General features: G+C 40.7%; 1 protein-coding gene across 2 annotated transcripts in view; it reads right to left on the bottom strand.

Annotated features, from left to right (window-relative positions):
* LOC127029095 (F-BAR domain only protein 2-like) overlaps positions 1 to 27,442 on the bottom strand; it is a 104,386-nt gene that overhangs the window by 5,404 nt on the left and 71,540 nt on the right. For both annotated transcript variants that reach the window (XM_050914735.1, XM_050914736.1), the window contains 9 exons: positions 27,307 to 27,318; positions 26,857 to 26,881; positions 25,988 to 26,030; positions 25,234 to 25,328; positions 17,636 to 17,739; positions 15,468 to 15,597; positions 10,794 to 10,905; positions 10,023 to 10,178; positions 1,343 to 1,475 (listed from right to left, as the gene is read on the bottom strand). In XM_050914735.1, the coding sequence (XP_050770692.1) occupies positions 1,343 to 1,475; positions 10,023 to 10,178; positions 10,794 to 10,905; positions 15,468 to 15,597; positions 17,636 to 17,739; positions 25,234 to 25,328; positions 25,988 to 26,030; positions 26,857 to 26,881; positions 27,307 to 27,318 (810 nt within the window). The remainder of the gene's footprint in view (positions 1 to 1,342; positions 1,476 to 10,022; positions 10,179 to 10,793; positions 10,906 to 15,467; positions 15,598 to 17,635; positions 17,740 to 25,233; positions 25,329 to 25,987; positions 26,031 to 26,856; positions 26,882 to 27,306; positions 27,319 to 27,442) is intronic.

Here is a 27,442-nt window from a genome sequence, read left to right as displayed (position 1 = left end):
TCATCATCTTTGTGGCCCTTCACTGGACTCCCTCCAGTATGTCCATGTCTCTCTTGTACTGGGGAGCCCAGGAACTGGACACAGGACTCCAGGTGTGGCCTCACCAGTGCTGAGTAAAGGGGAAGGATCACCTCCCTCGACCTGCTGGCAACACTCCTCCTAATGCAGCCCAGGATACCATTAGCCTTTTTTGCTGAAAGGGCACATTGCTGGCTCATGTTCAATCTGGTGTCCACCAGGAGCCCCAGGGCCTTTTCTGACAAGCTGCTTTCCAGCTGGGTGACCCCCGGCATATACTGGTGCATGGGGTTGTTCCTCCCCAGGTGCAGGACTTTGCACTTCCCCTTGTTGAACTTCCTGAGGTTCCTGTCAGCCCATTTCTCCAAGCTGTCGAGGTCCCTCTGGCAGCACGACCCTCTGGCCTATCAGCCACTCCTCCCAGTTTGGCGTCATCAGCAAACATGATGAGGGTACACTCTGCCCCCTCATCCAGATCTTTAATGAAGATGTTAAACAGGATCAGACACAGTATTGACCCTGGGATACACTGGCTAGTTACTGGCCTCCAACTAGACCTCATGCCACTGATCACCGCCCTCTGGGCCTGGCTGTTCAGCCAGTTTTCAATCCACCTCATTGTCTGCTCATCCAGTCCGTACTTCATCAGTTTCTCTATGAGGATCTTATGGGAGACAGTGTCAGAGGCCTTCCTGAAGTCAAGGTAGACAATATCCACTGCTCTCCCCTCATCTACCAGGCCAGTCATTTCATCATAGAAGTTTATCAAGTTGGTCAAGCATGACTTCCCCTTGGTGAATCCATGCTGACTACTCCCGATGACCTTCTTGTCCTTCATGTGCCTGGAAATGGTTTCCAGGATGAGTTGTTCCATTATATTGTGAGAGGTGAGTACATCATGCGTTCTCATATATTACAGCTGATTAGCTACAGCATCCAAAAATTATGCAATTACAAAATCAAAATACAATATAATTACAAACTCAAACAAACCCCCACCAAAACCCCTAAATTCAAGGAAAACTTTGTTAACAAATACCTAAAGAAGCAGTGTTTGAAGCTTGCACACATGAATTGGACTGAAGTGTGAGCAAGCTGAAACAGGTCATGAATGAACAGGGAATGACATGAAGGCATAACACGAATGCACTCAGCCTGGGCAGAGCCTATGCATTGGAAACAGTGACATACCCAGAATTGGCCTAGATGAGGGATGACAGTTCATCTGCATGCAAGCAGGCAAAGAACAATTCTTATAATTTCTGTATAGATATGAAATCTGCCAGAGTTCCTTAAAAAATTCCAAAGGGAAAAAAGTGTTTACCTGATACTTTAAAACATCCACATTATAATAGGATGCAGATGGATTCTGCTCTGATAATTTCTTGAGGTAGACAGTTATAGCTTGCATGTTCATCCAAAAATCCTTAGTACTGGAGTCACTTTGTGACTGATCACTACAAAGAAAAAGAAAGGTAGGAATCAGAAGGCAACACTGAGTTTTATTATTTCGGATGTCTAAAAATTAAGACTAGATCTTTCCCCTTCTTCACTATTTCAAGCAAGAATTTGTTCTAATGCTTTATAACACATAATTGTACCTTCCTAAATATTAAGACAAATTGTTGTATCATCTGGTAAAAATTCTCCTTCCAGGTTGTGGAGCAGTGAGTTTCTTCCACTGATGATCTGCATCACAAGATGGAGTTAATGCCAAATTTGGATTTTACATTTAATAAAACACAATTTTAATACAATCAGGTGCTGTGAGAATGTGTGGGAGATGGAGATGAAAGTGGTCTTTGAAAAGGAATGTTATCCAATTTGGAATAAATCCTAAAATCATAATTAGTTTTTGTTATGACATAGCTTCACTAATGCACTGAATTAAGATTTGTGCTGTATGTGTTACCACACTTTCACATATTTATAGAGAGTGTAAGCTTTCAAAATTTTTTCAATTAAAAGTGATTTTCAAATTATTATAAACAATTGTTTCTCAGATACTTATAGTTACATTCAATCTTAGTAACAATTTATTATATCATTTCTATATGTAGGTAAGAGTGCACATGACTGCAGAAGCAAAATCCTGGTTGGGAGCTACTGGAGCACGAAAAGGTGTTTTGCAGATCAAGAATATTTTCAGCTCTGGTTGCATCAGGTTTATTTTTTAATAAGGATGAAGCTTTTAAGAAAACTGATTCAGAAACAAAATTCAAATCACTTAAGAATCAAAGAGCTCCATGGATCATCTGTGGATACATAGAGGAACTGCATCCATCCCTAAGGAGGCATGCAGAGTGTGTATGCAGAGTGAAAGCTGAAAACGAGCACCTGGAACACAGTAAATATGACTGCAATGGGTTGAATGTCCTAGAACAGTGACTTACATACCAGTAGCCTGTCCAATTTACTTAGAATTTGGTTCTCAATACAGTGTTGTCATTCATGCAATTTCCATTTTCAGTAAAATATATAGATAAACACATCACAGAGGCCTTCCAAAATTTAAACAAATGAAAACACTAGCAAAATCCTTCTGCTGCTCCACAACCAAGTATAATTCAAAACAGAAATTCTGACATCTCCACAAATATCACTCACATTAAAAAGTTCCATCTCTATAAATACTAAGCAAATGATAGTTATTGCAGTATATGATGAAAAGTCAAATTATTACCATATGGGTTTAACTTCATAAATATCCAGTACATGCATCCTTTCTAATTAGAGGTGAAGTGTTACAGCACTCAGACAAGAATACTAGACATTTTCACTTTTTTCCAAAATATAATTTTTCAGTATAACTCACTGTCAGATACAGCTCTGCTAACATTTCAGTTATAAACTGTCATGTCAAAGAACGATAAATTCAATTTTGTATGAATCATTCATTACATTAAGTATGAATGATCAAAATGAAATTAAATACAAAAGAATGGATGCATGTGGTTTGATTGTTTCAAGTTATTTCAGTAATTTAAAAACTGTAGCATCTAGAAGTGTTTAACTGGTTTTCAAATAATTTCTCCAACAAATGAAACAGAAACTGCTCAGCTGAAAGAGATATCTGCTTTTACAATTGTTTTATTTTTTTTAAGCATCCAAATGCTGTGATTTCAACAATTATCCTACTCAACCAGCAGCTTTTTTTCTTAAGAATTCTCCTAAGCATGCTGCTATACACTTGAGAGATACAGTTATGTAATGGATCTGATCTACCATAGAAATGATACAGCTTAAAAGATACACTAACTGACAAATGAGATTAGGTGTAGCTCCTACTACTTGTTTTCTATTTAAGGCTACTGTTTCATAATTTAATCTTACCATTTTTACTACTGTATAAAGAAATCCATGTGACAATGTGTCCTATTTTTGACATCTAATTTTTCTCCGTATCTGTAATTAGTTATATTGTTCATTTAGTTTAATTAGAAAAAAATGTTTTGGTTTTTTTTTAAAAAGTTTATTAAACCATTTTATTTATAAAATGTGTGTAAAAAACACAGCTACATTTTCAAACTATTTTTTATGTCTGTCGTGGTTTAACCCCAGTCAGCAACTAAGCACCACACAGCCGCTTCCCCCTTCCCCCTCCCAGTGGGGAGAGGAGGAGGAAAGGGAAAAAAAAAGTAAAACTCGTGGGTTGAGATAAGAACAGTTTAATAACTAAAGTAAAATATAATACTAACAATAGTAATAATGAAATATAATAATAATAATAATAGTAATGAAAAGGAATATAACAAAAAAAGGAAGGGGGGGGGGGAAGAAAAAAAACCAGTGATGCACAATGCAATTGCTCACCACCCGCTGACCGATGCCCAGTTAGTTCCCGAGCCTCGATGCACGCCTCCCGGCCAACTCCCCCTGTTTATATACTGGGCATGACGTTCCATGGTATGGAATATCCCTTTGGCTAGTTCAGGTCAGCTGCCCTGGCCATGCTCCCTCCCAGCTTCTTGCACACCTGCTTGCTGGCAGAGCATGGGAAACTGAAAAGTCCTTGGCTTAAGATAAGCGCTACTTAGCAACAACTAAAACATCGGAGTGTTATCAACATCATTCTCACACTAAATCCAAAACACAGCACTGTACCAGCTACTAAGAAGAGAGTTAACTCTGTCCCAGCCGAAACCAGGACAATATCCACCCCTTATTCTATACCATTTACGTTATGCCCAGATCCCACACTTTCCAATACATTTCCAATTAATCACCATCACTTTTCCTGTCTTTTAATATATACATACAGATATCATTCCTGCAGTCTATGGGCCATCTCTACCAAATGTCTGTTGAGTTCATTCAGTCCATGACTTTGGGGTCCATCTATCGTAACAGTCTGTCTGGGCAGGAGGGATGATGCAAAGTCCGCTCAGTCAGCAGAACAGGATTGGGCTTTGGTGTGATGTGGCAGGCAGGTGACATTGGGCACAGCAGGAGGATGGTGTGTGGTGTTGGATTGTTCCGGAAATGAGTCCCGTTGTCTGACTCAATTCTTTCTGGGGTTCCATGTCGCCATAAGACTTGCTTCTCAAGGCCCAGGATAGTGTTCCGGGCGGTGGCATGGGGCACAGGATATGTTTCCAGCCATCCGGTGGTTGCTTCCACCATTGTAAGCACATGACGCTTGCCTTGGCGGGTTTGTGGGAGTGTGATATAGTCAATCTGCCAGGCCTCCCCATATTGGTATTTCAGCCATTGTCCTCCATACCACAGAGGCTTTAACCGCTTGGCTTGCTTGATTGCAGCGCATGTTTCACATTCATGGATAACCTGTGCGATAGTGTCCATGGTCAGGTCCACCCCTCGATCACGAGCCCATCTATATGTTGCATCTCTTCCTTGATGACCTGAGGTGTCATGGGCCCACCGAGCTAAAAATAATTCACCCTTATGCTGCCAATCCAGATCCACCTGAGCCACTTCAATCTTATCAGCCTGTTCCACCTGCTGCTTGTTTTGATGTTCTTCAGTGGCCCAGCTCTTGGGTACATGAGCATCTACATGACATACTTTCACAACCAGGTTCTCTAGCCGGGCAGCAATATCTTGCCACAATGGGGCAGCCCAGATGGGTTTACCTCTGTGTTGCCAGTTACTCTGCTTCCATTGCTGCAACCACCCCACAGAGCATTTGCCACCATCCATGAGTCAGTATAGAGATAAAGTATTGGCCATTTTTCTTGTTCAGCAATGTCTAAAGCCATCTGGATGGCTTTCACCTCTGCAAACTGACTCGATTCACCTTCTCCTTCTGCAGTTTCTGCAACTTGTCGCATAGGACTCCATACAGCCGCCTTCCACCTCCGATGCTTTCCCACAATGCGACAGGACCCATCAGTGAACAGGGCATATTGCCTCTCATTTTCTGGCAGTTTATTATACAGTGGGGCCTCTTCAGCACGCATTACCTCCTCCTCTGGTGATATTCCAACATCTTTGCCTTCTGGCCAGTCTGTGATCACTTCCAGAATTCCTGGGCGACTAAGGTTTCCTATTCGACTTCATTGTGTGATCAGTGCAACCCACTTACTCCATGTAGCATCAGTTGCATGATGTGTAGAAGGGACCTTCCCTTTGAACATCCAGCCCAGCACATGCAGTTGGGGTGCCAACAGGAGCTGTGTTTCAGTACCAACCACTTCTGAGGCAGCTTGAACTCCTTCATATGCTGCTAATATCTCCTTTTCAGCTGGAGTATAGTGGGCCTCAGATCCTCAATATCCCCAACTCCAAAACCCTAGAGGTCGACCTCGGGTCTCCCCTGGTGCTTTCTGCCAGAGACTCCAGGTAGGGCCATTCTCCCCGGCTGCGGTGTAGAGCACATTTTGAACATCTGGTCCTGCCCGGACTGGCCCAAGGGCTACTGCATGAACTATCTCCCGTTTAATCTGTTCAAAGGCTTGTTGTTGCTCAGGGCCGCATTTAAAATCATTCCTCTTCCGGGTCACTTGATAGAGAGGGCTTACAATCAGACTATAATTTGGAATATGCATTCTCCAAAAACCTACAACCCCTAAGAAAGCTTGCGTTTCCTGTTTACTAGTTGGTGGAGACATAGCTGCTATTTTGATGATCACATCCATTGGGATGTGACGATGTCCATCTTGCCATTTTATTCCTAAAAACTGAATCTCCTGTGCGGGTCCCTTCACCTTACTCTGTTTTATGGCAAAACCGGCCTTCAGAAGGATTTGGATTATTTTCTCCCCTTTCTCAAAAACTTCTTCTGCTGTGTTGCCCCATATGATGATGTCATCAATGTATTGCAGGTGTTCTGGAGCTCCACCTTTTTCCAGTGCAGTCTGGATTAGTCCATGGCAAATGGTGGGGCTGTGTTTCCACCCCTGGGGCAGTCGATCCCAGGTGTACTGGACGCCCCTCCAAGTGAAAGCAAACTGTGGCCGGCACTCTGCTGCCAAAGGGATTGAGAAAAATGCATTGGCAATATCAATTGTGGCATACCACTTGGCTGCCTTTGACTCCAGTTCATATTGAAGTTCTAGCATGTCTGGCACAGCAGCACTCAGCGGTGGTGTGACTTCATTCAGGCCACGATAGTCTACTGTTAGTCTCCATTCTCCATTAGACTTTCGCACTGGCCATATGGGGCTGTTAAAGGGTGAGCGAGTCCTGCTGATCACTCCTTGGCTCTCCAGTCGACGAATCAGCATATGGATGGGAATCAGGGAGTCTCGGTTGGTGCGATATTGCTGTCGCTGCACCCTTGTGGTAGCGATTGGCACTTGTTGTTCTTCAACCCTCAGCAACCCCACAACCGAAGGGTCCTCAGAGAGACTGGGCAAGGTGGACAACTGTTCAATTGCCTCTGTCTCCAAGGCAGCTATACCAAAGGCCCACTGATACCCCTTTGGGTCCTTGAAATACCCTCTCCTGAGATAATCTATACCAAGAATGCATGGGGCCTCTGGACCAGTCACAATGGGGTGTTTTTGCCACTCATTCCCAGTTAAGCTTATTTCAGCCTCCAATACAGTTAGCTGTTGGGATCCCCCTGTCACCCCAGAACTACAAATGGGTTCTGCCCCTTTATAGCTTGATGGCATTAGAGTACACTGTGCACCAGTGTCCACTAGAGCCTTATACTCCTGTGGATCTGATGTGCCAGGCCATCGAATCCACACAGTCCAGTAAACCCGGTTGTCCCTCTCCTCCGCCTGGCTGGAGGCAGGGCCCCTCTAGTCCCGGTCATAGGATTCTCCACTCGCTTGTTGTAAAAATGGATTAGAATTCCTTCTCATAGGATCAGGAGTAAGATCAGCCCTTCCACTCTGTCTTCTGCCACACCACTCTCAGTGCTCACTGGAGGCTGAAGCAACCATTTTCCTGGAAGAACCCTCATTTGTGATTGTTTTTCCTTGCAATTCCTGTACCCGTGCATCTAGGACCAAGGTAGGTTTTCCATCCCACTTTCTCATATCCTCTCCGTGGTCAAGCAGGTGAAACCACAGGGTACCCCGTGGTATATACCTTCTCTCTCCTCTCTCTTGCCCAGAAGAATACCTTCTCCTAATAGCTGAGGTATTGGTCCGTACAGGTGGGCGGCCAAACTTATCCTCAAATCGCTGGAACTCTTGGGACCATTTCTTGGCTAGTATGTCTGGCAGTCTCTCCACAGCCGTGATGAGGGAGGAAGTGAGACTTTCTTCGTATTGCTGAAGTCAGTGAGCCAATTCATCTACTGTTGGTCCCTCCTCGTGTGCAGTGGACTTCATCTGGATCTGTGGGTAACCGCCCATCGTCTGGGTCATAATAAACCATCTCCCGCACGGCTAATTCCCTCAGGTACTGGATACCTTTCTCCATGGTGGTCCACTTGCCTGGGTGACATACAACATCTTCCTTGAAGGGGTACCTTTCCCTCACGCCCCATAGAAGTCGCCTCCAGAGGCTGAGGGCTTGTGTTTTCTTTTCCAATCGCCTTGTCAATGCCACCTTCCCTAGAAAGGGATCCCAGCTGCTTGGCTTCCTTACCCTCTAATTCCAAGCTACTTGCCCCATTATCCCAGCATCGGAGCAGCCAGGTGATAATGTGCTCGCCTGGACTATGGCTGAAGCCTTTTTGCATATCCCACAGCTCACTCGGGGATAGGGATCAGGTGATTATCTCCGGTTCTGCCTCTTCCTCCTGTTCTCGTGATGACCCTGCTTCACCTTCATCCTTCGCTAAGCGAACTGATGTTTTTGTATATTTCCTCTTCTGTATAGGGGCGATTGATATTGGCACCGGTTGATTCTCTAGTTCAGCTGCATCATCCATTGCCAAGGTTTGAGTTGCCACAGTGCCTGTTGCTGGGGTTTGAGTAGCCACAGTGCTTGTCACAGGGATTAGAGTAGCTGCAGTAGCTGTCGCCAGAGTTTGAGTAGCCACACTGCTTGTCGCTGGGGTTTGAGTAGCTGCAGTGCCTGTCACCAGGGTTGGAGTAGCTGCAGTCATGGGAGCTGATCTCTGGGTGGTATTTTTAAATAGTTGTTTAACCCTAGACAAGATCTGAATCATGTTCAGGAACAGGCTGATTCCTAGCAATAGGACCATACTAAGTTCAACATCCCAAGGATATTCAAAATTTACAATCTCCTCCAATACTATTGCAATTAACCTGGCAGAGAAAGGGAAGATGTGGGAAGATGTCTCCCCAATAGGTTGGCTCCCCGAGGAGAAAAGGTAGAAAGTGCAATTATTAATATTCTCTAGGAGAGAGCACCCGATGTACGGAGATCTCTCCTCCACAGATTGGTTCCCAGAGGAGTAAAGGTAAAAGGTACAATTATTAATAGTCTCCCATAGGTGGCTCCCGAAGTACAGAGGTGACAACAATGCCGAGTACAAACACCCGATTAGTTTCACGGCCTGCACTTCTATCTTATCATAAGCCAGTGTTACAAACAACAACAACGTGATAACTCTAGCCCGGTTCCCACAGATGATAAACAGCACAACAGGGAGCATATACTGCAAGTAGGGCATTACATAACGCAATTTCAAGAACCACAACACCAACTTTGAGAGCAAACGAACCCACATTGTAACCAGTAACTATCAAACCAATACAATGAATACTTATAACAAGTTTGTTTTAACACACTCTGATCAGATCCGTCGTTATCTCAACCCTTCGAGCCCCACGTTGGGCGCCAAAAAGGCTGTCGTGGTTTAACCCCAGTCAGCAACTCAGCACCACGCAGCCGCTTCCCCCTTCCCCCCTCCCAGTGGGGTGGGGAGGAGGAAAGGAAAAAAAAAAGTAAAACTCGTGGGTTGAGATAAGAACAGTTTAATAACTAAAGTAAAATATAATACTAACAATAGTAATAATGAAATATAATAATAATAATAGTAATGAAAAGGAATATAACAAAAAAAGGAAGGGGGGGGAGAAAAAAAAACAGTGATGCACAATGCAATTGCTCACCACCCGCTGACCGATGCCCAGTTAGTTCCCGAGCCTCGATGCACGCCTCCCGGCCAACTCCCCCCTGTTTATATACTGGGCATGACGTTCCATGGTATGGAATATCCCTTTGGCTAGTTCAGGTCAGCTGCCCTGGCCATGCTCCCTCCCAGCTTCTTGCACACCTGCTTGCTGGCAGAGCATGGGAGACTGAAAAGTCCTTGGCTTAAGATAAGCGCTACTTAGCAACAACTAAAACATCGGAGTGTTATCAACATCATTCTCACACTAAATCCAAAACACAGCACTGTACCAGCTACTAAGAAGAGAGTTAACTCTGTCCCAGCCGAAACCAGGACAATGTCTCCTGTTATATTCAGCATAAGTTTCAAGTCCAGTAATCACTGAAATTTTTAGTGGTGGCAGCAGAGAGAAACTGAGCTAAACAAGATTAGTTCAGGAAATTAAATTATGTATAAGCAAATCAACAAGACTGTAGAGAATTTTGATTTACATATACAATAATTCACATTTTACAAATCATGTAGTTTACTATTATATTAAAAAAATAAAATACAAAACCTGTATACAAGTTGTGCATTTGGAAGAATCTGCTCTAGTTTGCTTGTGTTTTTTACCCTGAAGCAGAGCACAGCTGGAGATGGGTTGCTGGTGAAGACTTTAATAATCCCACTTGGGAATGATACTGTCATATCACCAGTGATCTTCACAATACATCTAGAAGAGAATGAAAACATCAGTTTTATTGCAACTCATCAACTGCCTAGTTTTAATACTAATTTTAAAGCAATCATTGTACTTTTACAATCTGATGAACTGAATTCAAAACAGAAAATGAATTTCAAATGAAGGTAATGTGGCACTATGACAATGTACTATCACTTTCAACTTGGAAGTCAGATGAAATAAGAAAAAAAGTTTAGCTGGTTAAGCATACAGTAGTATGGATGGATATTTTTCAGGCTTTGAAAACATGGCACAACTATGCTTAGGCAAGGCCTAAGTAGCATAGCAAGCAATGTGACAGAGGGAATGAGGTGCTTTTAAGCTGCCCAAATTTACATGTAGCACCTACCTGACTATAATAAAAACCCTTCTCATTTTCAGTGTTCTCATTGAACACATTTTTGTAAAGCAGGGATATATGAACTCCTAGTGGGATGCAGGCCAATAGAGAGTGATAAGCCACTGCTGTCACTTATATCAGGGGAAAAAACCCTGTGAATTCCCCTTCTAATGTATATCCATTTTCCCCAAAAATATTAAAAGTAAAACCAGTGTGTTTTCTTATTGTAACTTATTACATTCAAAACGATTCACTATTTAACTAACTTTGTGGGATCTGCTCCTTTAAAGTAGGCGTTAACAGATTCAGTAAGGGCTACTGCAACAGGCAAGGTGTCCTGGTTTCCAAGTCTGACAGGGCTGGGACCACGTGAAACACCTAGAATACATACAACATATAGGTTTAATTTTCAAAAAGCTTAGCAATAGATTTCAGAATGGTTGACTACACCTGTCATTTTTACAAGAGGTTACTACCATCAAGGTCACAGCAGAGTCTGAAGTATTACTTGAAAAGCGTGTAGAAAAATATAAACATAGTACAGTACAATCACACCATCAAAACACTGCTTAGCAGCCTAAAAAACCAGGACTATCAGTATGACATTTTGTAAATGGACAGACACAAGGAAATACATGTGAGACAGAGGAACACTGCATTAAAATGGCTACTGATGAAACTGAAGTCAACAGATCCAAAGGAAATTAGATGTTAACTACAATACTTTAAAAAAAGTCCCTATTGTATGCTTATAGTATGGAAAAATGTATGATAAAATAGTCACAGAAATGCAAAGAATTCAGTTACGGTATGTATGAACATAAATGCACATATATTAATATTACCCCACATAAGTGAGCTGTTGAACATTCTTTTAACTATTTCAGTCAACAAAGATTACAATTCCCAAGCAGAAATTGTTGGAGAAGTATTTTGCAAAGTTTTCTAATGTTTACGTAGTAAAGATTCTGGGAGTACCTTGGAGGTACCTGGAAATACATAGCAGTTTACAAGAAAAATAATTACCAGGCCTGCGTCAGCCTTCACAGATGCCTGTGCCTACACAACAAAGTTCCAATGCATAGCTATAAAAATCAACTCAGACCTCAGCTAAGGCTTTTTGAAATGTGTGTGTATAATCGACAAAACTGGTTGTCACGGTGTATTGGGTTTGCGTGGCAAGGTTTTGGTAGCGGGGGGGCTACAGGGGTGGCTTCTGTGAGAAGCTGCTAGAAGCTTCCCCTATGTCTGATAGAGCCAATGCCAGCGGGTTCCAGGACGGACCCGCTGCTGGCCAAGGCTGAGCCAATCAACAACAGTGGTAGCACCTCTGGGATAACATATTTAAGAAAGGGAAAAGTTACAGAGGAGTAGCAGTTGCAGCCAGAGAGCGGAGTGAGAATATGTGAGAGAAACAACCCTGCAGACACCAAGGTCAGGGAAGAAGGAGGGGGAGGAGGTGCTCCAGGCACCGGAGCAGAGATTCCCCTGCAGCCCGTGGAGAAGACCATGGTGAGGCAGGCTGTCCCCTGGCAACCCATGGAGGCTAATGGTGGAGCAGATATCCACCTGCAGTCCATGGAGGACCCCATGCCAGAGCAGGCGGATGCCTGAAGGATGCTGTGACCCTGTGGGAAGCCCATGCTGGAGCAGACTCCTGGCAGGACCTGTGGACCCGTGGAGAGAGGAGCCCAGGCTGGAGCAGGTTTGCTGGCAGGACTTGTGACCCCGCGGGGGACCCATACTGGAGCAGTCTGTTCCTGAAGGACTGCACCCCATGGAAGGAACCCATGCTGGAGCAGTTCATGAAGAACTGCAGCCCATGGGAAGGACTCACATTGGAGAAGTTTGTGGAGGACTGTCTCCCGTGGGAGGGACCCCATGCTGGAGCAGGGGAAGAGTGTGAGGAGTCTTCCTCCTGAGGAGGAAGGAGCAGCAGAAATAACGTGTGATGAACTGACCCAAAAAAACCCCTTCCCCATCCCCCTGTGCCACTCTGGGGGAGGAGGTAGAGAAAACTGGGAGTAAAGTTAAGCCTGGGAAGAAGGGAGGGGTGGGGGGAAGGTGTTTTAAGATTTGGTTTTATTTCTCATTATCCTGCTCGATTTGACTAGTAATAAATTAAATTAATTTTTCCCCAAGTCGAGTCTGTTTTGCCTGTGACAGTAATTGCTGAGTGATCTCCCTGTCCTTATCTCGACCCATGAGCCTTTCATTTTATTTTCTCTCCCCTGTCCAGTTGAGGAGGGGGAGTGATAGAGCGGCTTTGGTGGGCACCTGGCATCCAGCCAGGGTCAACCCACCACACATGGGATTTTACTTTTCAGTAGTGTTTTATATGTGTACTGAATATAAAAGACAATACTGGAAGTTCTATCTTTTTATTAGTGCAGTAGTGTAGTGGAGAGCATCTTACTAATTTTTTGTACCACTGCTGAAACAGCCTGTATCACATGCCTGCTGCGAGCTCTCAGAGGGACGGGATGTCACAGAGCTGTGCCAAGGCGGACTCACTGTATCTCAGGCTGCAGTCCAGCTCACGGGTCCAGTTCTAGGACCTTCAGCAGCACCAGCAAATTTGGCTTTGATGCCCTGCCACCTGCCTCAGCCCCAACCAGGGTTAACAGCCCTTCAGCTGTGCTGACTCAAGAGCTAATGACACAACCATGCAAACAGTTGCATTGACACACTTGAGGAGGTTGCCAAACTACAGAATAAATGACTGCATCATTGGCCATAAAAAGGGCAAATAAATAAGTCTGATCAAATGGTTTTAGTTCAGTTTAGGAACAACGATTCAGGTAATTTTAATATTGGCTAAACTGCGGTCGTAAAAATAAAATGTATTAAAAAAATATTACCTTTATTATCTGTATCTTCAAAGCTTTGTGTTATTTAGAAATATAGAAATGGTTCTATCTATTTGTCTTATGAGAATAAGGATTGTCACAGTAAAAATATATTCCCTTTTCTTCCAAGAAAGTAGTAATGACAAACTGAAGAAACAAGACCAATTTTCAGCTTGTTTTGGGGGGAATAGATGGAAGATTATGTTCTGTAAAAGTGGTTATATCAAGCTTTGGTGACTTCAGCAACATATAACTTAAGTAGTTGAGCTTTCAAGCTACTTGTATCTGCCAGACACCAGAAATAGCTGGAGAAATTTGTTTCAAAAGAAATACAGTATTATTAGCTGTAGTGCATTAGGATGATTAGTTAACATGTAAATCTGCTTCTAGTACAATACCTGGTGGTGTCTCACAAAGCTTTTCAATTGTAGGAAGTGTTCCAATCAAAAGATCATCCTCTATTACGTTTAAATGAAACAAAACATTGCAAGAAAACAAAATATTTCAAGCAAAAATAGATGTTATAGATGTTAAACAATTTAATATATAAAAAATACTTTGCAAATGAAAACAAGGCTAAAGTATAAAAGAAATTCAATTATGCATGCCTACAAATTCACTTGGAACAAGATAATTATAGTCAGCTCTCCATTATTAAGAACAAATGGGGTAAGGGAAACACTGGATTGTGCAAAAGCCAAAAGAAAATATAGACAGTAGTGCAGAGTATATCCTCATGCCCCAAAATCATTCAGCCATCTGCACTGCCCTTCCCAGCTCTCCAGGACTATTTAATTCATACAATCAGTGCAGATGGAACTAGCCTTGTTTATTTTTGCTAGGCCAGGTTAATAACCATGTCAAACCTTGGTGTCAGCACACACCTCCTTACCTCCTCCCTCACCTCACAATTTCACTCTATCACTGTCTCCAATAACACACACACATGCACACACAGCTGGGGCTATTGATGCTGCTGCCACCAACTTCTGGTTCCTTGGCACCAGTGCTGAGGCCTGAGGAAGTGAGCCTGGATGGACTCTGGCAACCAAAATATCAGTTATCTTTCTATGATGCTTCTCAGCATTTGGGAAACTGGTGGACACTGAACTGTGCCAGCACTGCAGCAGCTAAGGCTAGGCAGACCTTACTAGCTTTGGTCCTGCACAGGGTGGAAACAGCTGCATTGCTTTCAATGCAGAACTCCCACTAGAAGCTGTGCAGATGCTCTTCTGAGGTGCTGAGCCTGGGTGAGGAATCCTTGGCATCAATAACATTCATAGATAACTGAGTGTTAACTCAAGAGTCTGATTTAACTTGGGACTAAAGTGGTAATAGTGTTCAGGAATGAAATACTTCAATTCTGCTACAGAAACAAGTTAAAATGTCTTAAAAAAACCCAACCACAAATAACCCCCCCAAGTCTCCTTGTTATTTGTTATAATCAAATATCATAACTGAAGGACTTTACTTTAAAACCACAAGAAAACCTTCTGAAATTAGTGGCAGCACAGGAAGACTGACTTGCTTTTCATCTTCATCTTTATTGTTTGGTTGGTTGTTCTGCTTTTACTAAACACCTCTGTTTAGCTTATATACTTCACTAACTTGAAGAAAAAGATGCATTAGTTTCATTTTTTTTGGAAACTGCAATTACAGGATAACAAACAAAATAAAAATAACATAAAAAGAACTCAATTTTGTGAACATTTATATTAATTCAAATTTATCAGTATCCCAAAATATTTCTGTACATATATAATAACATCTTCTGAACAAATACATGATAACGTTGTGCTTGATGAATGGATATACAAGCACATCAAATATGAATTCATGGAATATTTTAATTTTGAAAAATATTTCACTAAAGAACATGCCATAATTGGATCTATAGTCTAATCTAGTCAAATCCACTGTCCTGTCTCTCAGTGTCATTTAGAAGCAGGTATTGCAAAGGATGCTTGAAGTACCTAGACTGGACTCACATATGGAACAACTAACTCCAAGGAATGGTTTTCCTAACAGGTGGAACTCAGTGGCAGAATTATACCATTTCTAAAATGAATTAAAATGGTTAATTTAACTTACCAACTGTAGGCGTGTTTGCTGCACTGAGGGAAGCAGAAGAGGATATTGAGGAAATGCTCTCTGCATGTACCAAGGGAGCTGCAGGTGGTGGACTTGAGTTACAGGTCAATGGAGGGCTGAATGGCCTAGGCTAAACACAAGAGATCACAAGAGTATTAGAGAGACAGAAAGTGGTTTTAAAAAAATGAAAAAAGACTGTAAATAGAAGAGTTCTTCATTTCATTCCCCAATCAATTTCATAGTGTTTCTCAACATATTTCTTTTAATGCTTTATCTATCCTAGTTTTTAGTGTAAAACAGAGAACCCACATTTTCTATGGGAATCAATTCCATTATTTCATAGCTTATCATTATTAATTTTTTTGCCTGGGTAGTTAAGTCTAATGTATTTGATTATGTAACAGCTCGTCAATAATTGCACTATAACACAGTAGCAGAACCTAAGCCTATAGTCCTGTGTATGTGTGCAGCAAATGTGGATTTTCAGAGCTAAAGGAGAGCTACTAACAAACTGGAAGTGAGTCCAGCAGAGGGCAACTAAAATAGTTGAGGACTGGAGGACATGAGAGAGAGGGAGAGGCTGAAGGACCTGGGTTTGTTCAGCCTGGAGAAGAGAAGCCTAAGGAGGGATCTACTAGCAGTCTTTCACTAGCTACAAAGAAGATGGAGTCAGGCTCTATTCAGAGGTGCAAGAGCTATAACAAAGGAAATTTCAGCTGAACATAGGGAAAAAATTCCTTCTTGTAACCTTGTGGTTAAGCCCTGGGACAGGTTGCCCAAAGAGGTTGTGAGATCTCCCTCCCTGGAGATTTTCAAAACTCAGTATGTCCCTGAGCAACCTGATGCAATTTTGAAGTTGGCCCTTCTTTGAGCAGGAGGTTGGCCTAGAGAAGATCTTCAAAAGTCCCTTCCACCCTAAATCTTTGGATAGTTTTATGATCCATTTAACTGTTAAGGTATTAGTTTAAAATAACTAATGATCATTTTGGGATTAACCTATCTAAAAGGTACTGGAACTCCTGAAGCATATGTTTTGGTTGGGTAACTGTTTTTTTATTTCGGTTCTATCACACTTGTCACTGAGTATGTGACTTTTATACAGATTGTGGGAATTGTAAAAGGAGGTGACATATAATGAAGACAACTAACAATCTTCCACTTGTATCCAGATAATAGCCAATTTCTAAAACATGTAACTTTGTGCAGAATCATACTTTATAGCAGAACAGTACCAGCTAAATTCTTCTCTTTAATTCTGATGATATGAAGAACAGATTTCTTGGTCTAAGAGCAATTACTACAATTTTATATTGGAATGAGAAAAGAATCTCAAAATGAACCCTATTCTGACCTTATAACATTACAGAAAAGCAAAAGAGTTAAACAATGTTTCAGTTTTGTCAAAGCATAAGACCAGAATTTTTTCCATAACGAGAATATGGTGAAAGTATCTTGCTACTTTGAAAGACAGTAAGAGGATCTTACCGCGGTAAAATTTTTCCAAGTCAGTAAGTCAAACGAAACCCAAAGAATCATAATATTCATAGAAGAGATTAAGCATAGCTTGACCTGATATGCTGTCTAGGTATTTGCATTCTTTGCCACATTATCAGCAGGTGGACCTGCACTGCAAGCAGTGAGCAGAGATGCAGGCAGTGTGCAACCTCTTACTATCCCAATGGGCAGCTGCTGCAATCTGCCACCTCCACCAACCAGCACCAAGGGCAGGGTGAAGTCACAGCAGGGCTACTTGTGTCAACACATGACTGATAAAGATCTACTTAATACCACTCATTCCCCAAAGCTTTGGTGATATCCCTAAATCAATGGAGTTTTGTTGTTAACTTCGCTAGTATTTCACATTTTGAAAACTTTAATCCTACACATATGCTATCCTTTAATTTTCAAGTTATTGATTTGTTCAATTAAAAACAATCCGCTGATGCAAAATTTATGTTTTGGACCTTTTTAGTTCAGTTAAGAATTATTTTGTTATAGTAACATGTTTATCATGAACAACTTCCATGCCTATCCAGCAATGGTGAAAATCTGAGTATGTGTTTCTTTGAACATTGGTTGGAAAGCAACTCCACTGTAACAGTGTAAATGATATATCTGAAATCGAGTTACAATGGAGAATTAAAAAAAACCCAACAATCAATACATACTATTTCATTAATTCCACTAAGTTTCCCTGTAGACAACTTTGGTCTTGAAGCAGGCCTTGGAGGGGGTACAATGGTGCCTACAGAAAGAGGAGTTGTGGGCCTTGCTGAAAGAAAGCAAATTTAAGGAAATCAATATTAGAAAGGTCACACTGAACATAAATATGTACTCACTTGAATAGAATAACTGGAAGTTATGCTTCTATTAAAAGTTCCTATTTTACAAGCTCCATTTTGTAAGATTTACCACTAATCATAAATGTTTTTAAAATAGGGCCATGTGATACCCTGAAAAGTGACTCTAAAAATGGCATCATGGGCTTTCTCATTGCTCTCAAATGATTTTATACTAACTATTCTCAGAGGTTTGTATGTAAAAAGATGGTTTTACCTGAGTTCCCTTTTGTGTATAGTCTATATGAATTCAGAATATAGGACAGTCTTTCATGTCTCACCACAAATGGAAAATTCAGTGGAAATTCATATTTGGTCCTAGCTGACAATGGCATAACTCTGTTTACATCAAATTATGCCCTCTGAAATCCTACTGACTTCAATAAGTATACACCAATATAACAGATAAATTACTCTGTTGATTGCAAGAACACAGTAACTCCATATTATCTCTTAGCCGAGCTATCAGAAGTAAAAAGCAGTTAAAAAAAATACTGCCCTCATGTCCTTCTAAACCTAACAGACACAACTAACAGATGGTGGCAGCAATACAAAGATGCCACTTTTACATAGTCACTTTTCCGAATAGAACTGTACTTCAAAATAAATGTTAGATGCCATCCAATGAGTGTGCCAGATCTAAAATTAACTTCAAAATAGACTGAAACCCTAATATATGACTATGTTGTTGCAGCACATCCTATCATCTCCCTCAAATTATTCTGGATGGTTCTTTTTTAATTAAATCAGTTAATGTTATTTAAAAATGTAACTTTTAAGTATGGAATTTTCTCAGGCATTCAGCAGAACTCTGCCATCACTGAAGTATGGGAGTTTCATCACTGACTTGGGAAGAAAGAAATTAGGCTAATACTGACTACATCCACCTTAAGAGTTGCAAACTCAAATGTCCCCAAGTAAATTCACTTCTGAAATATCAGTCATTCCTTTAAAATTCTTGTTATGCCCCAGGAAGACAGTGCATGCTAAACATTGAGTAGTCTGCTGCAGTATCACAGGTATTCAGTGAGTCATGGCCCACTTGCCCAAATGCACTTTTCCTTGGCCCTCTTAGTATGTAGCATTACCACGATATCATCCACGCTTCAAAATACTGGGTGTTAAAAAGGAACAGTTTTAAATCAAATTTATTTAACTTTATTTAATCTGAAAACATCTATACATTCCTATTTCTAGAAAAGCAAAGCTCTGCACAGTTAAGATAAAGCAATGCCTTTAATTAAATAATTTGAATTTTTCTTCTTATTTCAAGCTGAATATTTATTTCATTGTCCTAACTTTGAAGGAAGTTGGTGCTAACAAGCAGTTTAGTACATTCTAAGTAAGAATATGAGTTAATTTTAACATCAGGTGAGCAATAATAACAAAAAGAAAAATCAGTCCAAAGCTTGCTTTTTGGAGTCAGTTATTAACAAAGAGCAGTACACAATGCATGCTTGCCATACCCTTATTTGTATGAACACAAGAAGACACTAAACTATAGTCCAGTAGTGCTGAAGATGATGCGGAAGAAATTTCAGCAGCAGTGCCAGTTTCTTCAATGAATAATTGTTCGTGGCATAGAGTATTATTGAAAAGGTCACTTTGATCCTCAGAAGCACAGCTGTTGGAAGAATTCCCAAGCAAAGCAGAAGAGGCAAGGCAGGCATTTTCAGTTTTAAAATGCAATCTTTGGGGCTCCTTCTTGTCTGCGCTTGTGTGTCTAATTGTAAGAAGTTCATCAGCAAAGGAAATCCACTGACTCTGAGACCATGAAACAGAGGATAAAGTACTGGTACTCCCTGATGGTGCTGCTGTAACACCAAATTTGCACAAAGTGCTAATGGTAAAGTCTGGTGAAGATGGGCCTCTAGACCCAGAATCTGTCTGGTGTCCGAGCAAAGACTGAGATACTCTACACCCAGGCAAATCAGTGGTAGATGAGGAGGACCTCCTATTATGCTCTTTCAGTGTAGCTGAAGGAAAAGGGAAGAACTGAAACTAGGAGCAACACTGAAATGATAAAAATTTCAATATAAATCCAGACTTCAAAAACATATTCAATATCCACTGCATGAGGATTACTAGCCAGCATGAAAAATAACTGCTTTACTAGGCTAAAAATCACACCACTTACAAATAAAAGAAAAAAACCCCAGCCACATATCACGTGTACTTCATTCATACTGTCAACCATGTCATTTTCCTTTTTTTAAGTAAGCCGACAAGTAATTTATTGTGTTTCTCTCCCCTTAAGGCCCTACTTCTCATGGCTTTCCTTATTCCTCTAACTTCTTCCCTGTCATGGTTTCACTTTCTCTCATCTTTGTCTTTTCCTTCTTGTGTCCTACTCCATGTTTGTTTCCTCTCCACAGCTTTCTGCTTTTCATTTCTTTCAAAGTTATTTAATCAAACCTACCCTTCTCTGTTCCTTCCAAACATTTTTATCCTCTTACCCTTAACATCTGTAATGGGAAGGCCCAACATAAATTGCTGTCTGGTAAATGAATGAAGACAATGCAGTCATGAGATCCTGTATGATATTCTTCTGTCTGTATCAATCCGTATCTAGTGAGTAACTGTATGTATGAGGCATCATCTGCCCCAGTTTATTTCCTCTCTCATCCTAGAGTCTTCAGGCTGCTGGAAAACAGGAGTTTTCCACAAGTATTCCCTGCACTTGGCTGTTGCCTGTTGCAGTAGATGACAACAGAAGCAGCAAATGCAAGGTTAGTCAATTCTCAACATCTTGCAGATTGGCAAAGCTAGGAACAACAGCAGAGTGGTATACAGAATTAAAAAGAGCGCGACACGTTTAAAAGTTCAGATCAAAAGTATAGGTGTCCTCTCTACAGTTGTCCTTTTGTCATGAACAAGTATATTCTCCAAGTCCAAATAAACAGAGATTTAACACAGCTTTCCCTTTCTAACAGATATTTTAAATATCATTCAAAGGTTTGGAAATACTACTACAAATCCTATACAAAAGCAATGTGGAAATGTGCAAGACTATTTTAAAAATACACATGGATGAAAATGAGGAAGATAAATAAAAAGAAGCATTTTTATAATATCAATAGCTGCCTAAAAAATATTTGTTGTGCTTGTTCAAGATAAGAAAGTTAGCTTAAACTTCTAATAAAGCAGGATTATTCACAGATGACCAAAGTTTACTTCTATGCTGCATAAACCACTGTCTGCTCAAATACCATGGTACTTTAGGTGTTCAGTTATTAACTCAGAGATACAAAACAATATCTAAAGAAATGTTTTAACAGTAAAAAGAAAAAAGTATATGTGGAATATGCTAGATCATGATATGTATATATTCTGGATACAAAATAAGTAATTTAAGTAATTTTGGATTGAGATTTTCAAAAGCTTTAAGCATCAGCTTACCTATATTGACCTTCAAGTTGAAGGTAAAACACTGATTTCAAGGAAAATACAATCAGATCAAAGTTGTCTATTTTTTAAAGTCTTCATAACTAAGTTGCAGGTTAGTGAGCATCAGAAGCTATCTTGATTTCAACAACAATATGAAATACCCCAATTCAGTAATTTTTTTTCCAAACACATTAGTAATTTGTTATACTTTAGAACATTTTAGAACACTCAGATTCCATGGATCATTTCACAAATGTACATAGCTTAGTTAACTCCTAACAACAATGCTTTAAATAATTATTTAGCAGATAAAGTTTGCCAAGGCACAGATGTTTCATAACTAAAATCTACTTATGCCCACAGGGCACTATATTCCACCTATTTCAATGAAATATAGAGCTCTCTCCATAAGCCACTTTCAGATATGAGGCCTCGGGTAGATGACTCCCCCCAGATATGGCTATAGAGGATGTTACGGATCCCAATTACCTGTCACTGCTCATCAGCCAGAGGCTACTCTCTCCACAGTTCTTCTGACAGGAGGGACTGTATGAACATTTCCTAACCTGCTTTAGCCTCCTATCCAGGCACAGCAATAAAGAAATGGATGTAGTAACAACCACCAGTACAACAAATTAAGTATCCTTTGCCTTCCTCTACAGACTCCAACACCAGATCAAAGCAATAATGCAGCTAGCAAAACAGATTATTTTGAGAAAGCACAACTTCTTTTCATAATATTCACAGAATCATGGAATCATTTAGGTTAGAAAAGACACTTAAGATCTTCGAATCCAACTGTTAACCTAACACTGCCAAGTCCACCACTAAACCATGTCCCTAAGAGCCACATCTACACATCTTTTAAATACCTCCAGGGATGGTGACTCAACCACTTCCCTGGGCAGCCTGTTCCAATGCTTGACAACCCTTTCGGTGAAGAAATTCTTCCTAAGATCCAACCTAAACCTCCCCTGGTGCAACTTGAGGCCATTTCCTCTCGTCCTATCACTTGTTACTTGGGAAAAGAGACCGACACCCACCTCGCTACAACCTCCTTTCAGGTAGTTGGAGATAAGAGCAATAAGGTCTCCCCTGAGCCTCCTTTTCTCCAGACTAAACAACCCCAGTTCCCTCAGCCGCTCCTCATGGGACTTGTTCTCTAGACCCTTCACCAGCTTCATTGCCCTTCTTTGGATGCACTCCAGCACCTCAATGTCTTTCTTGTAGTGAGGGGCCCAAAACTGAACACAGTATTCGAGGCGCGGCCTCACCAGTGCCAAGTACAGGGGGATGATCATTTCCCTAGTCCTGCTGGCCACACTATTTCTGATACAAGCCAGGATGCTCTTGGCCTTCTTGGCCAAGTGCAGGACCCAGCACTTTTAGCCTTGTTGAATCTCATACAATTGGCCTCGGCCCATTGATCCAGCCTGTCCAGATCCCTCTGAAGAGCCTTTCTACCCTCAAGCAGATCAATACTCCTGCCCAACTTGGTGTCGTCTGCAAACTTACTGAGGGTGCACTCGATCCCCTCATCCAGATCATTGATAAAGATATTAAACAGAAGTGGCCCCAATACTGAGCCCTGGGGAACACCACTTGTGACCGGCCACCAACTGGATTTAACTCCATTCACCACAACTCTTTGGGCCCGGCCATCCAGCCAGTTTTTTACCCAGTGAAGAGTATATCCATCCAAGCCATGAGCAGCCAGTTTCTCCAGGAAAATGCTGTGGGAAATGGTGTCAAAGGCTTTACTAAAGTCCCGGTAAACAACATCCACAGCCTTTCCCTCATCCACTAAGTGGGTCACCTTGTCATAGAAGGAGATCAGGTTAGTCAAGCAGGACCTGCCTTTCATAAACCCATGCTGACTGGGCCTGATCACCTGGGTGTCCTGTACGTGCCGTGTGATGGCACTCAAGATGAGCTGCTCCATAACCTTCCCCAGCACCAAGGTCAGGCTGACAGGCCTGTAGTTCCCCGGATCCTCCTTCTGGCCCTTCTTGTAGATGGGCATCACATTTGCTAACCTCCAGTCAACTGGGACCTCCCCGGTTAGCCAGGACTGCTGATCAATGATGGAAAGCGGCTTGGTGAGCACTTCCGCCAGCTCCCTCAGTACCCTTGGGTAGATCCCATCTGGCCCCATAGACTTGTATGTGTCTAAGTGGTGTAGCAGGTCGCTAGCCATTTCCCCTTGGATTATGGGGGCTTCATTCTGCTCCTCGTCCCTGTCTTCCAGCTCAGGGTGCTGGGTACCCCGAGAACAATTGGTGTTACTATTAAATATATATATAAAAATATATATATTGTCCTGGTTTCGGCTGGGATAGAGTTAATTTTCTTCTTAGTGGCTGGTACAGTGCTGTGCTTTGGATTTAGTGTGAGAATAATGTTGATAACACATCAGTGTGTTATTCTACAACACTAAATCCAAAACACAGCACTGTACCAGCCACTAAGAAGAAAATTAACTCTATCCCAGCCGAAACCAGGACATACATATATAATTTATCCTTAAATATGTTACAAATGTGGATCCACTAGCCAATAATCTTGACTGGATACCTAAGTGAGGAAGAGACAATCTAATGATTTCTGTAAGCTAGATTTGTTATAAAACATAAATTTTAAGGAACATGGATTTGTAGTGGAGGAATAAGTTCCACTTAAAACCCTAAGGGTTACGTAGCAATGCTGGTTGCTGCTAAAAGGACATTACTAAGGCCAAGAAGAATTAGCACTAGTACAGAATTCTCCTATTGATATATGTACTCTTTCTTACTGTTCTTCAATCTGTATGATCAAGTACAGATGAAAACAGTTAGAAAGTCATGATTGCGAACAAAGAAGTAAGGTCTATTATAATTTTTGGAATAGGAATACCTAGCTAAAAGAAACAGTGAACACTTCCTTTCTCAGGCACATGGGAGGAGAAGTCTCTACATTAAGACAGTAGGGGTTGGAAAATAGACATGCAGTAGGTAGACTGAAGAGAACTATGAAACAGCGTATCTGCTACTGTTAGCAAATAGTAGATTCCACCTTAAATCCCCTGAGATAATCAATGTAAATAATTTAAGTAAATAATTTTAGTAAGCAGGTCCTAACATAGCCGTAATATCTGTTTTTGTTTCAGTCTCTCCTTCCTCTTTCTGAATTAGTTTCTCAACATCTCCTGCTCTCAGCCTCTTCAACACACATACCCACTCACATGCTATTTTGCCTCCCTCTCCCTCACTGCCTTTTGAATGTAAAAATCAATATCACCTATTTCTGTAAACTTTTTTTTTTCCCCCAAAGACCAAGTTTCAGGAAAGCCTGCCAGTATCCTGCCCACACTAATATCCTCCAAAATCCTGCACCCAAAATTCCCATGCAGTATCTGCCCCCTCCCCTCCACCTCCCATACTCCTTGGCCCACCCTCTTCCTCCCAATACACCTACTCTCAGGTGGTGCCAGGAACTCCCCCTTAATCCAGTCTCAGTCCTGCCATTTTTCTCCTGCTCCCCTAGGATTATGCCCACACATCTCCTAAAAGATTCATGGTTTCCTACAGGAAACAAGTTCCTTATAGCAAAGCTCCACAGTGGCTTTGTACTACATAGCTCAACAGGCTTTCCTGGAAAGAAGAAATCCATCCCTATTCACAGTGCAAGCTCAGCATCTCTCAGGTGCTGTGACAACCTCCATTTAATTTCCCAACTTTACCAACTGAAAAAATAGGATTATATTCTTCCTCCAGCATAGATGATGATCATTTTTTGTAAAGGGAGAGAAGGAGAGAAAAAAAGAAAAAAGCAAGATAGAATTTTCCTAAGGTTTCTAGTGTTCCCTCTTCTCCCTTGCTCCCTAGCTTGAAAGCCTGACATACTGCACCCTGAGTTGTGTATTACTCATAACATAGGATACTGCTTTACAAAATTCTTTCATTTCAATAGTCAAAGCACATCCCCTTGCAATGACTAAAAAAGCAACAACAGAACATCCTGAAGAATATGCAGAAAACATTTTCTACTATCAAATATTTTACCTGAGGAGGATGAGGATGCCAAGGAGGCTGAAGAGGAAGATTCAAGAGAACTGCTAAAGAGTGGATCCCATGCCAAAAGGTCACTGTTCCCCTTTCTATAGTAAGAGTTACAATTGGAATATTAATGAAAGATGTATATACTCATAAAAATAAAATTACAACTTTGGTAATTAATCTTCTGTATTAGTTAGTCTTTGCATCTAAAAATTAAAAGTACTTACAAATTGCAGGTCAAGGAACTGATTTACACATAAGGAAACTATCTGAACTGATACCTTGGTGCAAGTTTGTGTGTGGACATATTTCATAATGTCAGTAAATTATTTTCATTTTCAACAAGATATACGTCTACAAATCAATTTGTTTCAGTATATACATATATGAGCAATGTATATAGACCTGTCCAAATTTGGGGCTTGTAATCTTAAACACTTTACAATGGAACACTATATGATGGAAACTAAATCCATCTTATTTAAAACCTGAAATTTTAATAAAAACAATATTTTGTAATCACATAATTATAAATATCAATTGAGACAGATCACAATGAAGCAAATGCATTAGAAGGGGAAAACAAGTGAATAGAAATCTCCATTGTTACATAATTACTCCTTAAGTCTTATGATGCAATAGATGCCTGACTTAAAATAGCAGTCAACTGATATTTCCAATGAGTCTTGGAGTCTTAGATCAAAATAAGACCAAATTCCCCCAAAACTACACTTGATATAATTTTAAAAGTTGAACTTACTCATTAGCTGGAGTAGAAAGCTTTGATTTTGTTAACTCTTCACCTAAGCAAAAGACACAGTATTATCACTACTCTAAAATAAAAATCTTTCCGCTTCATTATAAAAAGATAGTAAATGTTAATAGTTGCAGTTCAAAACTAATTATGAATTATTAAAATGGAAAGGAGAAAATGCATTATCTCTGATAATATAAATTCAGATGCTCCTGACATATCTTCTAAAAGGAGACTAAACAGAGCAATGCATTTCAGGAGGAAGTGTTGATCACTTGAAATTTCTTCCTTAAATTATACTGTTTACATCAATATTATTCTTCAGGAAACCTGGCTTGGTTTCCCACTGAGAAAAACCCTAAAGGACAGAGACTAATGCTCTATCCTCTGTCTCCATGGCCATGTTTTGTGTTTTTGACTATATAACAGAGAGAGAGTGCTTTGCTGTTTTGTGGATGATACTCAACTTGAGTGGGTGGAAGGGTTTTAAGAACTTACACAAGAGTCATTTCCATGGGATTCCCCCCCCCCCACCTTTGGCTCTTGGACTTGTTCCTCATCACTGTCACAGCCAGCCTCATCTGTTTCCCAGAACAGGGAACAGCTAAGTATACAGAAAAAGAAGAGGTCTTTGGGTGGCTTCTACTAGCTGCTTTGAAATTTTGACCAAATAACTTAATTTTGTCCTTTGAATTTACTGTGAGTAGTTCAAAGGCAAATATCATAAAGGTACCTAGAACTGACAAGAGAAATATTTTTTTCTACTTAAAATACAAATACTTAATAAGTTTACTTCTTCAACAATAAAAAAAATATTTTCATGCTATGTTAAAAAACTAACATAAATAGACTAAAAGTTAAATATTCACACTTACTGGATGAATTTCGATTTGTTTGTGCCTGAAACAGAAAAAACCCAAACCCATAAAATTAAATTCTTTTACCAACTGTCAAATAAAACACTTAATAGTCCCAGGGTTCTTATTTCCACTCAACTTTCCATGCGATATTTTGCTTTCAATGCCAGGCAGAACATTCTGGAGCTTGCAGAAGACCAGAACATGAGCCAGGACAGAGCAACTAGTGCATGCCTGCCACACCGGTAAGAAAAGGCAGGAATGAAGACTGCAGAGCTAACAAAGGCAACAGTACGACTAAATCACTTGACAGGCTGGGCCAGTAAAATTAAACAGCTTTTATATCACATGGTATGCCTGACAGGTAAGAATAGAAACATTCCTAAGGTTTTCCCAATAACTTTCTCACATACTATACTTACTTGGTTTTAATCTAAAAACGTGAATAAAAACCCATTCTGTACTTACAGAACTGTGTTTCTGCTTTCAAAACATGGGGGGAAAAAAGAGAAAAATCATCATTAATATTTTAATATGCATAATATTTTCCTTAAAATCAGAGCCATCTATATTCTGATCTGAATACTGTACTAGCATACTTTAA

This window comes from Gymnogyps californianus, unplaced genomic scaffold (assembly GCF_018139145.2).
Source record: "Gymnogyps californianus isolate 813 unplaced genomic scaffold, ASM1813914v2 HiC_scaffold_69, whole genome shotgun sequence".
NCBI lineage: Eukaryota > Metazoa > Chordata > Aves > Accipitriformes > Cathartidae > Gymnogyps > Gymnogyps californianus.
This window is presented reverse-complemented; position numbering and strand designations above follow the sequence as displayed.